At 46.6% G+C, this 17,848-nt stretch overlaps 1 protein-coding gene across 2 annotated transcripts in view; it reads right to left on the reverse strand.

Annotated features, from left to right (window-relative positions):
• Positions 1-827: 827 nt before the first annotated feature.
• The window catches only part of PHF19 (PHD finger protein 19), a 100,314-nt gene continuing 83,293 nt past the window's right edge, over positions 828-17,848 (reverse strand). For both annotated transcript variants that reach the window (XM_068249237.1, XM_068249236.1), the window contains exons 10-15: positions 16,119-16,186; positions 14,218-14,391; positions 12,313-12,400; positions 7,298-7,383; positions 3,899-3,994; positions 828-1,363 (exon numbers count right to left, since the gene is read on the reverse strand). In XM_068249237.1, the coding sequence (XP_068105338.1) occupies positions 1,018-1,363; positions 3,899-3,994; positions 7,298-7,383; positions 12,313-12,400; positions 14,218-14,391; positions 16,119-16,186 (858 nt within the window). In that variant the 3' untranslated portion in view covers positions 828-1,017. The remainder of the gene's footprint in view (positions 1,364-3,898; positions 3,995-7,297; positions 7,384-12,312; positions 12,401-14,217; positions 14,392-16,118; positions 16,187-17,848) is intronic.

Raw genomic sequence — 17,848 nt, forward strand, 5'->3', positions numbered from 1 at the left:
GGTCTCTGTTCCATCTGTACAGTCTACCGATGCTCTGGACCAAAGAACCAGTCTTCGCACAATTCCAGGGCAGCTCAACCAACCACAATCGAGTGTCCAAACCCCCCCCCCCCCTTCTTGGTCACCCAAGCATGCCCGCTTCCCTCACACAGCACTTGGCAGGAGCACACTTGAGTATCATCCAGCCCCAGGTCTGTGATGCGGTTGTCAGTGTTCTACAGTTTGGTGTTTTGGCCTCCGACGAAGCGGGGGAACACCTGAAACGGCTGTCAGGCCGTACTTGTGTGGTAGAGGTTTCAATAACTTTGCGTTTAACTTTTAAAGGAACTAAGACTGTCGCCCGCATTCTATACCCCTCTATGATTACATTCTCTAGTATTGCACAGCTTGTCTCTATAGATCAGCAAACCACGCCCATCGGGCAATTAATGAAGCAATGCATCCTGGGATTTATCAGCAGAAGTGCAGGGGAGAACAGACCACACACTTATTATATTTCATTAACTTTTTTTAAGATCCCAGTCACTTTATATTAAGTATAAATTTCCTCCCTGTATATATATTTATAGCCATATATATATATATATAAAATCCCGGCTGTACGTAGGATTCAGTTCCACCGTTTAGTTTTTTTGCATTTTTTGTTTTTTCCTGCTGTGTCCATATAACTATGGCACAAAGCAAACCTACTCCAAATGGAGGAATATCTTTGGTTCTACCGTCTACTGTTAAGTCTGGAATCAGCTTGAAGCTATTTTCCCGTCTGCGGACTACGAGATTATCGTAAGAAAGAAAGTCAGTGATTAGCGCCACTGTGGGCGGTTCAGTATTTGTACCCTGTTGTAAGTGCTATATTTATGACTGCAGCAATTTCTCGCTAAAAGTCTGAGACGCCCACAAAGTCCACCTCAAATCAGATGGCAGCGAGCCGGCAATATGGCGGGCAGGGGGTAGCTCTGTCACTCACTGCCCCCTCCTTTGGTTGCAGAAAGACACTTGTATTCTTCTGTTGGGGGGTCAGTACGGAGTGGTTCCGTCCCACTCCACCAGATACTGGATTTTACCCTCAGGGGTGATCCGCCGGGCCAGGACTTGGAACTTCTCCCCACAGGCGTACCTCCCTGTCGCTCCGAAGTAAGTCGTTATGGAGGTTTTAAGGTGCGTGGAGGCGTCGTCCTCGCTGAAGCTCTCAAAGGCGTGGCTGTCTGCGGTGTTGTCCTGGAAGTCGGAGGAGCGTGCATAGTCCAGAGACTCAGTGCGACGGCTGTTCAGCCGGTCGGAGTGTTCCAAGGTCCTCCTCTTCGAGTCGACTGATAAGTACGTCTTCGAGGCCAGCTTCCGCTTGCGGCTTCCAACGTTTCCCCTGTGAGAAGAAGACCATAAAATAAGTGTGGTATAAGGGCAGGGCTGGATTAATCAGAAGGAATGGGTACCTCTGTACCTGGGAAGGCCCACTATAGTAAAGTATTGGGAAGAAGCAATTATAGTGAGTGTGGTTTACTATATATACACTCGCATATAAGCCGACCCACGTATAAGCCTAGGTACCCACTTTTCCCTCAGAAACCAGGGAAAAGTGATTGACTCAGTATAGCACTCTCCAATTGGCCAGATGTGACCCAGTACAAGTCACTCTGCCTCCCCATAGCCTAGTGATCTGCAAACTTGGCTCTCCAGCTGCTAAGGAACTACAAGTCCCACAATGCATTTGCCTTTATGAATTATGACTGTGGCTGTCAGACTCCCGTAATGCATTGTGGGACTTGTGGTTCCTTATCCATTTCAGTCCGCGGGTATTTTTCCCCTTTCAGCGCTCCTCCCTTTCATTCCCCAATAACTTTATCACTACTTATCACAAAGAAATGATCTATACCTTGTTTTTTTCCGCCACAAATTAGGCTTTCATTGGGTGGTACATTATGTTAAGAATTATTTTATTCTAAATGCATTTTGATGGGAATAATACACAAAAAAAATTGAAAAAAAAAAAAAATCATTTCTCAGTTTTTGCCTATTATAGTTTTAAAATAATACATGCTACTGTAATTAAAATCCACACATTTGCCCAATTGTCTTGGTTATTGCAACGTTAAAATTATATCCCTAGTATAATGTATGGGGACAATATTTTATTTGAAAATAAAAGGTAATTTTTTTTTCAGTTTCACATCCATCACTAATTTTTAGCCCATTATTTAATAAGATGATGCCCTGTTGACAGAGATAGAGAGATATAGATATATCCCCCCCCCCCCCCCCCCCCCCCCAAAGTCAGTAGGTGTGTTTTACTATTTGGCAACAAGATGTCCTCGCTGAGCAAAATTCTACATAGCTACATAGGATACAATGTATTGCTAGACTGTAACTAGGGGAAGGGAAGTAAGGTTACAATGGAAACCTGTGATCACAGTGGCGGCGGGGATATTCATGAATGGGAACATTGTTCCCATTCATAAATTTAACGTTCTACCCCACTTCCTATGCGTTTTCTAGCGGCCATTTCGGATGGGGACACATTGGCCCAGCATTCCTGGAGTGGAGCAGCAGTGACAGACGTGCTGGAGCTGTTTGGCAGAATGTCGGAGGTGGAGGTGAGGCCTACAGCGGAGGAACCGGATTCTACTAGTGCAGCTTCTGCTGACCCCAACAATTTTAATAGTAATTTCGCTATTTTTACCACACGGATCCGGATGGCAGCCTGATGCATACGGACCGGATCCGGATCGGAACCGTACGGTTCCGATCCGGATCCGGTCCGTTTGCAAGCCAAAATGCAAGTGTGAATGGGGCCTTAGCTGTAGGGATAACAGTGGTGCCTAGATGAGTGAATCTGTGAATGCATTTGTTTGAACATTTGCATGCGAGAGTGCGAAGGGTTAATAGATTTTTGCTGTTTTCTGGCCACACCCCCTTCAGCACCTCCCTTTTCCTTAATAACTTTATGTCCTAACTAGAGGCGATGAGCCTGGATATATGTATGTTTATTCTTGTTACTGACCCCTGTGGCTAGGGTCCAATTCAGTGCACTCCCTCCTTCCCCTGTATGTTTGTCAGCATGCAGACAGCTTATGCTGGTGTATGCGCATGGTGCACATGGATACATTACGTTAGCTCCCTTGTGCGATTGGTAAGATGCACTGTCTTTCCCAGGAGAGGAAGTTAGGATGTGTGCTCTTAATCCATTGATAGGTTTGATGCAATGAAGGTGTTCGCATGTCTGCACTATGCATGTTACAGGGCCAGAGTTAGGACACCTATGTTTACCTGGGTACTTCTGCGCAGTGTAGGTGACTAAGCAAGAGAATGCATTCCTTTGTGAACTAAAGGCTCGTACACGGATTTTTCTAAACGACCAGTCGATTGGATGTTTGAACGTCTGGTCGTTTGGACGTCAAATCGGGCATGTGTACGGTCGGTCGTTCAGCTGATAAGACTGGATTAGCTGCATGCTTGTTTCAGGTGTGCGATTCAGCCACTACTGCAGCCAAAGAGATCAGCAGGACTGCCAGGCAACTGGTATTTTTTTTAAAAAGGAAACATCCCTATCCCTCTCAGTTTATGTTCCCTTTAAAGAGAAACTCCGACCAAAAATTGAACTTTATCCCAATCAGTAGCTGATACCCCCTTTTACATGAGACATCTATTCCTTTTCACAAACAGACCATCAGGGGGTGCTGTATGACTGATATTGTGGTGAAACCCCTCCCACAAGTAACCCCTCCCACAAGAAAAGTTCGAATTTTTGTGGGAAATGGCTGTTTCCAACTGCCAAAAACCATGCAGCAGGCCAGCAGCTACATCACCTGCTAACAGTAAAATGTTCACTGGAGTTTCTCTTTAAACAGCAGTCTATCCACTTCCTGCATCCCCTCCCCCGCACTAATCTCTCTCCACTTACCGAGACTCGTAGGAGAGGCAGGTGGAGGCGGAGCCAGAGGTGCTGGCCGCATCATTCGAATCCAAATCGGAGGTGAAGTTCTGGCCGGAACTGGCACTGAGGGGAAAAATAGAGTTGAATGCTCAGCAACCGCTCATACTACTACTGCTATATTTATGTTCAGTTTTTTTTTTTTATTCTAAAGGAACAATAACTCTACTATAGATAATTGAGATTCATTTGCATACACACTTAGGGCCCTTTTACACGTAATTTGTTAGTGCGCGTCGGTACGTGTTATTTTCCATAGCAGAGCATTGTGAAAAAGATTTCAGTTAAATCTGTATAGTGTGAACTGTGCCATAAGGAAACATGGGCATTACTTTGAAAATCAGTTTTCTTTCAGTTTTAATTGAGAGCAACTGATTAAGTGTAAAAGTGGCCTAATGCCGGGAATACACGGTATGTTTGTCCCACTCGATAATACCGCCGGATCGATTCCCGCTCGTCCCCGCGGGCGATTCTCTTATCTTCTGCTAGTTTTCCTTATCCATTGTCCCGCCCGTGGTATAGAGCGCGGAATCGATACGGCGGGTGATTGGACATGTCGGAAATTATCAAATCGAGCTAACTACTGTAATGTACCGTGTATTCCCAGCATAAGTTAGTCCTATATCTACGGTATCACATTGTACAGAAATTCTCTTAAAGAGAACCAGAGATGAAGCCCCCTCTTGTATTTTACCTTATAAATCAGTGGGAACATGACAGTAAACACCTAATCTGCCCTTTGTTTCATTGTTCTCTGTGTAATCTGACTGTTATCACCTCTGATAAGAATCCCCGACTGAGCACTCAGTCTGGCTTTGCTAAGGAAAGATTATAGCTGAGTCTGTCTTCTGTGGTGTTATTTCAAGCCCAAGCCTGCCCCCTTGTGGCTCTGCTGTAATGACTCAGCAATAATCATTCCCAGCAAAGCCAGATTTAATTGCTCAGTCTGGGATTCTTGTGACTGCTGATAACAGACACTTTTAGCAGTGAGGATGAAACAGAGAGCATGGTAAAGGTGGCCATACACTGGTCGATTTGCCATCAGATTCGACCAACAGATAGATCCCTCTCTGATCGAATCTGATCAGAGAGGGATCGTATGGCTAACTTTACAGCAAACAGATTGTGAACCGATTTCAGCCTGAAACCGTTCACAATCTGTTGTGGTGGTGCTGCTGCTGCTGCTCCCGCCCTCCCGCATACATTACCTGCTCCGCCGGCGCGACTCCAGTCCGTTTAAACTTCCTGCCGGGCTAGAAGAAGTGAGGCATGCCGGACCTGGAGACCAGAGCGCAGACAGAGCAGCGGTGACCGGGAGACTGGAGTCGCGCCGGCGGAGCAATTAATGTATGCGGGCTCTATTGCGTCGGTCGTCGGGCACTCGAACGCCGCTAGCGATGCGCTCTTTACCCGCGGGCGATTGACGGTTATTTTCCGCACAGCGCGATCGGACGAAATGGATCGAAATTCAGTGTGTAGCGTGAACGATTGGCAGCAGATTCGATCCCAGTGATCGAATCTGCTGTCGAAACGGGCGCAAATCCGGCCAGTGTATGGCCAGCTTTAGTGTTTTCTCTAATGTTCCTACCGATATATATATATATGGTAAAATACACAAGGGTGCTTCGTCTCTGGTTCCCTTTAAGCAATACCAGTTGCCGGGCTGTCCTGCTAATTCTCTGCCTCTAATATTTTAGCCATAGCCCCTGAACAAGCATGCAGCAGATCAAGGGTTTCTGACATTGTCAGATCTGACAAGATTAGCTGCATGCTCGTTTCTGGTGTGATTCAGGCACTACTGCAGCAGGACAGCCAGGCAACTGGTGTTATTTAAAAGAAAATAAATATGGCAGCCTCCATAATCTCACTACAATTGTAAATTGCGGCATTACATATCGGACGCCCTCACACCTATCTACACATGCTTCTGCCCTTTAGCACATTTTTGGCACACTGACACATTAGGTCACAAATTAAAAACCAAAGTAATAGGTTTACAAATCTGGGGTTCAAAAATAATCTTCTGTAATTTTCAAGGACACCTGAAATTAGAGAAATATGGAGGTGGCCATATTTATTTCTTATCAAAGGGTTTCTGTCTACCTTTATAAAAAAAAAAAAAAAAAAAAAAAAAAAAAAACTGCCACTTACCTGGGGCTTCTATTGGCCCCCTGCAGCTGTAATGTCCTGTGCCGTCCTCTTCCGATGCGCCATTCCCCGCCGCCGGCACCGGTGTAATTATTTGTTTAGAAGAATAGAAGTGCGGCTGCGTGGCTGTGCGCGTGCTCGTTCCCGCGTGCGTCAGCGGGAGCTTACTGCGCAGGCCAGGAAAACTTTGTACTGCGCAGTAAGCTGCCGTGCAGCTGCACTTCTATTAGTCTAGTTAGAGGAATAATTACACCGGGACCGGCAGCGGGGAACGGCGCATCGGAAGAGGACAGCGTGGGACATTACAGCTGCAGGGGGCCAATAGAAGCCCCAGGTAAGTGGCATTTTTTGTTTTTTAAAAGGTCAAAAGAAACCCTTTAAAGCAAATCAGAAGCGGAAAAAAAAAAAACCAAAAAAAAAAACAAACCCTTATGACATGATGAATTGTATGTGTAGTACGGATAATTAATAGAACATTTGTAGCAAAAAATAAAAAATAAAGAGTCTCGTATTTTCTTTAAGTTATATATGGTAGCTTTTTTATAACATACATCATACTGTCACAGTTGCAGTTTTTAAAACCACCCTCTGTCTTTCAACCTGCACAACAGCAGAAATAAAACCTCATCAAGCTGTCTCTCTCAGTTTCTTGGCTCTTCAAGTGCTTCAGAAAACAGGACTGTATTGGACCCAGTGGGCTGAATAGCTCAGAGATGTTCTGTTGCACAGATAACAACTGAAGTTTAACTCTTCCTGCACTGTAAACCAATATGAAACTGTTCTTTGCTATTAATCTTCTACTTCACTGTACTACACAAACAATTTAATTATCTCATAAGGTTATTTTTGCTTCAGACCTGCTTTAAACAATACCAGTTGCCTGGCATTCCTGCTGATCTCTCTGGCTGCAGTAGTGGCTGACTCGCACACCTGAAACGAGCATGTGGCTAATCCAAAGTAAAGTCAGACATCTGGTCTGCATGCTTGTTAAGGGGCTATGGCTAAAAGTATTAGAGTCAGAGGATCAGAAGGACAGCCGGGCAACGTGCAGTGTTTAAAAGGAAATAGGTCAGTCAGCTTCCATATCCCTCTGACGTCAGGTGCGCTTTCAGTTTCATTTTTTCTGTAACATAGCAGCCGGATTTATAATCATTACTGATGGAACTGAGAACCACGCAAACAATGTAAACGTTTTTTTGCCCATCAGATCGTTCAGCGCACCTCTTCAGACTCTGAATCTCATCCAGGGTGAAATCGAAGATGCTGGCCAGATGATGATTGGTGCTCCACGCAGACGTGAAATCGCTCTGCAACATAAAGAGACAGATGAGGTGACCACCTGATGGGTCTTTATATAAGAAAGTTGAAGGGGGGTAGGGGGGGGGGGGGGGGGGGGGGAGTACTGAGCACTGGTCCAAGCCCTATCCCATAGAGCCATACCAATCCGTGCCTTGCACTGATGAGGACCAGGAATACCGAAACAGGCTGTCTGCATGAGGCTGCTGTGGCTCTGTAACATGTATAGGCTATAGTCCCGCTATACACCGGTGGTTCTGGATGTAAGCCTGGCTTTAGAGGCATGAAGAGATGATTTGCATATTCGGGAGCGATGCATTGTAGGAAGCCACAGTTGCTCACTTACAACTGAATTATGGCAAATGCCTTCCATTTTTAAAGGGAACCAGAGAGGAAGCACCCTTGTGTATTTTACCATGTATATCAGTAAGAACATTAGAGAAAACACTTACCATGCTCTCTGTTTCCTCCTCACTGCTAAAAGTGTCTGTTATCAGCAGTCACAAGAATCCCAGACTGAGCAATTAAATCTGGCTTTGCTGGGAATGATAATGGCTGAGTCATTATAGCAGAGCCACAAGGGGGCAGGCTTGGGCTTGAAATAACACCACAGAAGACAGACTTAGCTATAATCTTTCTGTAGCAAAGCTAGACGGAGCAGCCTGACTTCTCAGTCGGGGATTCTTATCAGAGGTGATAACAGTCAGATTACACAGAGAACAATGAAACAAAGAGCAGATTAGGAGTTTACTGTCATGTTCCCACTGATTTATAAGGTAAAATACAAGAGGGTGCTTCATCTCTGGTTCTCTTTAAAATGCCAAAATTATACTCAGCGTTTCTTCTTAAGGTGGCCACCAACGGCCCAACTTCTAGCGAAATTCTGATCGAAAGAAAAATTGTTCACTACACCATCAAAGAACCAATCTTAGCTTCTTATCTATCACAACCGACAAGAAAATCCAAAGTTTGGTTTGACAAAAATCCAATCGGACAACTATTTTTATAATCGTTTATAATCAATTATGCCAATCAACTGAGATTGTTTACAACCAATCCGATCAGAATTTCTGATCGCTCAAACGATTTTTCGCTAGAAATTGAACCGTTAGTGGCCATCTTTAGTAGGAGGGTTTTTTGGGGGTCTCTTATAGCCCATTATATTTTCCTAGTGGTTTTGAGTTACCATGAGCCGCCTGGCAATTCAAGAATTGCCCTCAGCTGGGGCTTCTTCCAGCCCCTAGAGGTTGTTGGGTCACACAGTGCAGTTCCGCTCTCCCCTCAGTAAAATCACAGCTGGGATCTTCTGCGCATGCGTGCCTCTCCTGATCGTGCTCCAATTGGTGGGAGCACTCTGAGCTTGTACAGTTCAGAGAGAATTGAACTGCGCAAGCTCAGAGCACTCCCGAAAGTGGGAGCACGATCACGATAGGTGCACATCGCCACCGCGCATGCTCAGATAACAAGACTCTGCCGCAGGTTGTGATCTGACGGAGGGGAGAGCTGCGCCGTGGGGACCTACTGACCTCTAGGGGCTGAAAGCAGACCCAGGTGAGTGAATTTTTTTTTTTTTTTAAATATATTGCCAGATGTATACTTTAAAGTCCCCATTCAATCAGATCTCTTAAGCGCACGCAGTCTTCCTCCCCCTCCCACTAGTGGGATAACACAGGACCCTGTAGAGTCACACTCCCAGAGCTCCACCCTCTCCCCACTGGCCACACCTCTCGCCTCCACTAACCCTTCCTGGAGGGTGAAAAGCAGCAGTTGGCCCATGCCTCCTCTCACGCCCTCCCAGCCTGACACTGAAAACCACAAAATTGTTTTGCATCATGGATAGCACTCGCTCGCTTGCTGACTGGCTCAGGTAGAGTAGGGACCCACTCCATGGAGGGTACCTCAGCGCTGGTGAAGAGTTCCAGTACAAAATCACTGCAGTCCTTTTTCAGTCGTTTATAATTATGTAACCTTGTTTTTTATGACTACTAGAGTTTCAGCTTGTTGTGTGTGAAAGTTTCGAGTGCAGAGGGTTAATAATTGCTTGTATGCTCAGCATGGGGGTCCATGATTGCTTGTATTTTTAGTATTATTATTATTATTATTATTAAGTATTTATATAGCGCTGACATATTACGCAGCGCTGTACAGTGTATATATATATCTTGTCACTAACTGTCCCTCAAAGGAGCTCACAATCTAATCCCTACCATTGCCATATGTCTATATTATGTAGTGTAAGTACTGTAGTCTAGGGCCAATTTTTAGGGGGAGCCAATTAACTTATCCGTATGTTTTTGGAATGTGGGAGGAAACCGGAGTGCCCGGAGGAAACCCACGCAGACACGGAGAGAACATACAAACTCTTTGCAGATAGTGCCCTGGCCGGGATTCGAACCAGGGACCCAGCGCTGCAAGGCGAGAGAGCTAACCACTACGCCACCGTGGGGGTCTATTTACTAAGGATAGACAGGAGAACAGGAGCGATCAGCAAACCTAGACTGGATATTTATGTATATCGTCTGCTATTAAGTAGAAAGATTTCCGAAACTTACCTGGGTCACATTAGATCACAGAGAAGGTTGCTGAAATGTCAGTAAATTAAAGTTGTGCAGCACACACAGAGTCAGTCTATTAGGGCCTGTTCACACAATGTCGATTAGCTTTGTAAAGAGCTAGTGCAATTTTATCTATGGCTGTGATCTCACTGCCGCAATTGACACCGATCGTGGGCGTTCTGGGATTAGTGCCAATCGCAGCATTTTGCCGCGATTCTGGAGTGATTGTGGTACAGTGCTTATAAAGCGATGACCGAGATTGCTTAGAATCACGGAAGTGTGAGCAGTAATTTTACAGCGCTAAGGTTTTGCGATTTACAGTGTGAATGGGCCCTCAGGGAGGGGCCCATGGGAGCCTGCCTCTCCTTATGCAGAGCAGCACGCAGCGGAAACAACTTACAAGAGCTCCAGACTGCCGGTGTTGTGTCTGATTACGCTGCCTGTGGATTTGCGCTGCCCCGCATGCGCAGTAGGAGACTGTGCGTCCACATTTCCTATAGAATTATGCTGCTGAAGGTAACATACTAAATATCTCCGCTCCCACACATCCTACACTCCCCAAATTTTCAGAGTAGAGAGGGGACCCCCCGAACCACCTCTATGCCAAATTGCTGCCCCCGAGACCCGCTGGTTCCCGAGATAGGTTTCTGTAACCTATCTCGGGAACCAGCGGGTCTCGGGGGCTGCAATTTGGCATAGAGGTCGTTCTGGGGGTTCCCTCCCTACCCTGAAAATTTGGGGGGTGTAAGAGGTGTGGGAGCGGAGATATTTCGTATTTTATCTCCAGCAGCATCATTAACTTCACACTGAGCATGCGTGCTACTCAGTGTGGAAGGGAGCCCCGGAACCAGCATGCGTGCTACTCAGTGTGGAAAGGAGCCCCGGAACCAGCATGCGTGCTACTCAGTGTGGAAGGAAGCCCCGGAACCAGCATGCGTGCTACTCAGTGTGGAAAGGAGCCCCGGAACCAGCATGCGTGCTACTCAGTGTGGAAAGGAGCCCCGGAACCAGCATGCGTGCTACTCAGTGTGGAAAGGAGCCCCGGAACCAGCATGCGTGCTACTCAGTGTGGAAAGGAGCCCCGGAGCCAGCATGCGTGCTACTCAGTGTGGAAGGGAGCTTCCGGGCAGCGCAATCAGACATTACACCGGTTTTTTGCATTTATGCAGCTGTATCTTCACACTGCTCCCGGTGGGTCACCTGACCAGCATCAAGTCATGTGACGCATCAGGGGCCATGCAGAGAATGCAGCAAAGCAGCTGTAGGAGTGAAGAGGACCGGCAGTCTGGAGCTTCTGTAAGAGGCTTCCATTGCTCTCTGCATTTGCTCTGAGGGGGGGGGTATGAAGGTTAGTGTCGCATTTAGGCCTAGTTTACACTACAAGTCGCAATGCAAATTCCAAGCACTTTTGTGAAGCGATCATCAGCATTTTTTGTGTGCGATTTGCGTTTTTTTTTGCAAAAGATTTTGTATGCGCTTTTGTTTTGCGATTTTAGATTTTCTGTGTGCAGACAAACGGATAGTGCCCTCTTCGACCAGGAACTGCAAATTTTCCTGAAAGCCGCTCACACATACACACACAAAAAAAACAAACACTGTTCAAAGCCATTTGTGATTTTCCCTATATCTTGCACTGAAGCGCAATTGCCCAGAAAATGGGTCAGGACCCACGTTTGTGACTGGAAAAAAAAAAAAAAGTGCATCGCTCATGTGAGAACGCTCACATTGGATTTCATTACACAATTGCTTTTAAAAACCGCGAGCGATTAAAAAAACAAAAACAAAAAAAAACTGATAGTGTGAACAAACCCTTAGGCCCCGAGCGCTTGAACTGTCAAGCAGTCGAAAATGACACATATCTGGCAAGTCTGTGCTGTATAACCAAGACCAGTGGTGTTTGTCTATGAATAATATAAATCTATATATACAACTAGTTGACCTAAGCCTATTTAAAAACGGGCTCCAGGTCTGTCGTACCGCCACGTCAGTGTGCATGTGCGTGCACCACCGACGCGCGCGCGCACACACACACACACACACACACGCCCGGCTCCCTGTCCCCCTGTCCCAACGGCTGTCCATGCTGCACATGCGCAGTAGCGCAAGCGCACAAACACAGGGACAAGATGACGCAGGGACACTTAGGTTCTATTATATAGGATAGGAGGTTTTTGCTGCATGTGATGTATTAGGAAAACCACCAGTTCACTAACCCTTCAGCAATCCTTGCTATGTCCTGATATGACCCAGGTGGGTGCTGTACACCTAACCCATACGCTCTTCGCTTAGATGTACTGCCTCGCTCATGTTCCCCAGTCTTGGTAAATTTCCCTCCCTCCCCCCTTGAGTAGTGGGAGGAGGCAAGATCCGCGGATAGTTACTGACACTGGGGATGGCGTCCTCCAGGAGAAAGCGCGACTGCGTCTGGCGGATCCCTCTCCTCTTCTGACGCGGACGGTCGTGGGGCAGCAGGCTGCAGGGAGAGGAAGACAGGATCAGCATCACATGGGAGATTAAAGAACAACTCTGCTCTAACTGCTTCTATGTAGGACAGCCTCAGATTATCACTAAATCATTGCTAGAATCTGTGTAAACTCCCTATAGAGAGAGTGCACGGGCCGTTAAAGGATACCGGAGGTGACATGTGACATGATGAGATAGACAAGTGTATGTACAGTGCCTAGCACACAAATAACGAGGCTGTGTTCCTTTTTTTCTTTCTCTGCCTGAAAGAGTTAAACATCAGGTATGCAAGTAGCAGCTTCTGTCTGGGTTGGGACCTGGTCAGACAGACTATAGCATAACCCTCACTGATAAGGAAATACAGCCAGAAAACATTTTCCCAGTAGAAAATGGCTTCTGAGAGCAGGAAAGAGATAATAAGGGACAATAGTTCATATATTTTAGCTCTGGCATACTTCAATGAATGTGTCATTGAGCAAAAACAATACAGCAAAAACTTAAAAAGTAGATTTAAATATAAAAAAATAAACTGTGCGATATATTTATATAAATACATTTCTACAAGAAAGAGGATAGATGCCATTGTTTATTACATCAGTTTATTTGCACCTTGGGTGTCCTTTAAGGGTGGGCAGACATCTTATCGAACTGGAAGTCAATCAGTACCGCAATATGGCCGCCCGATCAATCTTTCGATTGATTTCAAGCTGACATTAAATAGATTTCAAGCGGAGAATGGATCTGTCTGGAAAAATTTCAGTGAGAAGTGCTAAATTACGTGGGGGGCAGTAACATCATTCCATGACGACCGATTGACCCCGGCTGGTGTCCCCTCAAGTTTACAGTATAGGTGTGTGTACACGTGCGCACGCTTTGGCGGATGAAAGTACTCATGCTTGAGTGGCCGCGGAAGAAAGGGCGCATGCCAATTTGAAATCTAGCGTCAGTTTCCTAACACAAGATCTGGTGCTGTCTGTTCTTAGCAGATTTGTGGATCCAGCCTTGTGCCAAATTAAGCCTTAGTTCCTGTTTTCCCATTGTGACCCAACCTGTTATTTGACTACACCTCTGCTTGCTGCCTGCCTTGACCATTGCCTGATATTTGACTACACCTCTGCTTGCCGCCTGCCTTGACCATTGTCTGTTATTTGACACCTCTGCTTGCCGCCTAGCTGCCTTGACCATTGCCTGATATTTGACTACACCTCTGCTCGCCGCCTGCGTTGACCATTGCCTGATATTTGTCTACGCTTCTGAATGCCGCCTGCCTCGACCCTTGCCTTTTACTGACTACGCTTCTGGTTGCCGATTGTATCTCCACATTGCAGCTCCGCCTGTTCTCTTGCGGCTACCATGCAGCTAAAGTAGTCCGTTTCCCACTGGGGGTGGCGGCCCAACATCCCTTGCGGAGTGCTCTGGTGAAGACCTATGGCCTGGGAGAGCCCACACCAACCACCTGTGGGGAGGTCAACAAATACGAACAAGGTGCCCATACACTCGTCAGATTGGCAGCAGATAGATAAGAAATGCATCTGATGATCTATCTGATGCGTTTTTAGAACATTTTTTACCAGGATAGAATTCCAATAGATTTCAGTTTGAAATCTATTGAAATTCAATCTGATGGCATTTTTTTGCCATCAGATTTCCATTAAGGCCAATGCAAACTGATAAGCAATCTCATCAGATCGACCTAAATTTTCCACCCTGCCAGTTCGATGGAAATCCATCGAAATCGATCGAAATCGGCCATCGATCGGTCGATTGGCCAGAAAATCGGCTGAGTGTATGGGCCCCTTAATATACAGAGGAGAGGAGAATAATAACCTGTTCTTCAGGGAATATTTGCTCCGCCCCCTCTTCTTCACCTCCCCCGCAGGTCGTCTCTCCGATTGGCCCAAAACTTTGTCCGGCAGAAGTTTACCAGGGGGGCTGGGAGGCACCCGGATCCTCAGCCTGAAAATACACTTCTTCCTCTTCATCTCTTTGCCACAGAGAAACCTATGGAACAGGAATCGAAAGAGGCATCAAACAGAAACCTATGGAACAGGAATCGAAAGAGGCATCAAACACTGGCTGAAGGCTTTGCAGTATAAAGAGGCAGCAAGAGAAGACAAGGAAGGCTCTATAGGATACAGAGCCTTCCCTGTCCCTAGGCAAGTATCTGGCATTTTTTCCCCCGGCTTTACACTAACTTTAGCACCATCCAGCAGTGGCTGGATGGTGTACTGGTTAAGGGCTCTGCCTCTGACATGGGAGACCTGGGTTCGAATCTCGGCTCTGCCTGTTCAGTAAGCCAGTAATTCAGTAAGGAGTTCATTGGGCAAGACTCCCTAACACTGCTACTGCCTACTGAGTGCGCTCTAGTGGCTGCCTCGCAAGCGCTTTGAGTCCGACAGGAGAAAGGCGCTATACAAATACTGCCATTATTATTATTATTATTAATCACTTCAGCCTGCAGGTGTTTTCACCTCTAAGACAAAAGCAATTTTCACCTGTCAGCGCTCCTCCCTTTCATTCGTCAATAACTTTATCACTAGTAATCCCAACAAAAAGGATCTACAGTATACATTGGTTTTTTTGCCACCAATTCGAGCATTCGAATCAATATAAGACCATCTATGCCCTTTGCTCAGTCTTCTTGCAGGGTGTAGATATACTGCCGCAAACACGGCTAGTGGATAAAACGTACTCTCAAAACACACCTGTTCAGACAAGCCTAGAATTTGCTACAGGTGGCATTGGAGGCTCACTGTTTAATCTGCTAACCGCTGTGCCTCCGTCCCTTATGTCTCCACCCTATTACCTTCTAGATTGTAAGCTCACAAGGGCAGGGACCTCCTCCTAGTGGCTCCGCCCCTCTACTCTAGATTGTAATGGCCCATACTCACGGGCAGCAAATGTTGCCTGTCGCCAGCACACGTGAGCGTGTGGGCGACAGGCCGGCGACAGCTCCTCGCCAGGTCCCTCCGCGTACACACGCGGAAGAGGGACCAGCGGCATGACGGAAGCTGTCGCCGACGTTCCTCCTCCCTCCGCCGGAAGCTCTTCATACCTCAATGGAGGTTGAGTTGCGGCGACTGTCGCCAGGCGATTGAACTTTTCAATCGCCTGGCGACATCAGCGACGGGCGACAGTTCGGGGTGCGCGCCCGTTGCGGGCCACAGTTCGGGGTGCGTGCGGCCCATACTCACGGGCGACCTGTCGCCACAACACGCGCGCGCCGCGTGTTGAGGCGACAAAAGTCCCTCGTGAGTATGGGCCATAAGCTAACAAGGCCAGTCTCCTTCCCCTAATGTCTCCACCTCATTACTGTCTACAATTGTAAGCACACAAGGACAGGCACCTCCCCTAATGTATCCACCCCACTACCCTCTAGATTGTAAGCTCACAAGGGGAGAGACCTCTTCCCAGTGTTGCTTATTCTGCTGTAAGTTATATAGATATGTACCAGTACTAGTGAGGTCTTATACCGCACATCAGCTATGTATATGTATTGCTGGATGTCCTGACTGCACAAAGTTTTGAACTTCTCATGTATTTATGCTCCATAGTATTGGTATTGTACTATGTACAACGCTACGGAAGATGTTGGCACTATATAAGTACATACATTATTATTATTAGTATGCCTGAGCCACTGGGTGCGTTGTCACATGACCAGAATATCGGATCCCTGGAGGGGACCTGACCTCAGGATTATGGGAATCTACAGTCCAGAGCCTCACCTGCTTTTATAGCTGTTCAATGCCTCCAGGAGGTGCTGTCCCCGGTCTTCAGGCAGAGTCACCGACAGCTGGAGGGGGACAAAGATAAGAAGGTCTGAGGAATGAACGGCAATTATCCCAAAAAAACAAGGCAAAAATTTTAAAAAAAACACACACACTACACACACACACACTACACACACACACTACACACACACACTACACACACACACACACACTACACACACACACACACACACACACACACACACACACTACACTACACACACTACACACACTACACACACACTACACACACACACACTACACACACACACACTACACACACACACACTACACACACACACACACACACTACACACACACACACACACTACACACACACACACACACACTACACACACACAGTACACACACACTACACACACTACACACACACTACACACACTGTATACACACACACACACTACACACACACTCACACTACACACACACACACACTACACACACACACACACTACACACACACACACACTACACACACACACACACTACACACACACACACACACTACACACACACACACACACTACACACACACACACACACTACACACACACACACACACTACACACACACACACACTACACACACACACACACTACACACACACACTACACACACACACTACACACACACACTACACACACACTACACACACACACTACACACACACACTACACACACACTACACACACACTACACACACACACTACACACACACACTACACACACACTACACACTACACACACACTACACACACACACTACACACACACTACACACACACTACACACACACACACACACACACACACTACACACACACTACACACACACTACACACACACACACACACACTACACACACTACACACACAGTACACACACACTACACACACACACCACACACACACTACACACACACACTACACACACACACACACACACACACACACACACACACACACTACACACACTACACACACACAGTACACACACACTACACACACTACACACACACTACACACACTGTATACACACACACACTACACACACACTACACACACACTACACACTACACACTACACACACACCTACACACTACACACACACTACACACACACACACACACACACCTACACACACACTACACACACACTACACACACACTACACACACACACACACACACACACACACACACACACACACTACACACACACACACACAACACACACACTACACACACACACACTACACACACACTACACACACACACTACACACACACACTACACTACACTACACTACACACACTACACACACTACACACACACACACTACACACACACACACACACACACACTACACACACACACACTACACACACACACTACACACTACACACTACACACTACACACTACACACACACTACACACTACACACACACTACACACACACACACACACACACACACACACACACACACACACACACACACACACACACTACACACACACACACACACACTACACACACACTACACACACACTACACACACACACACACACACACACACTACACACACTACACACTACACACACACTACACACACACTACACACACACTACACACACTACACACACACTACACACACACTACACACACTA

This window comes from Hyperolius riggenbachi, chromosome 8 (assembly GCF_040937935.1).
Source record: "Hyperolius riggenbachi isolate aHypRig1 chromosome 8, aHypRig1.pri, whole genome shotgun sequence".
In the NCBI taxonomy this organism is placed as follows: Eukaryota; Metazoa; Chordata; class Amphibia; order Anura; family Hyperoliidae; genus Hyperolius; species Hyperolius riggenbachi.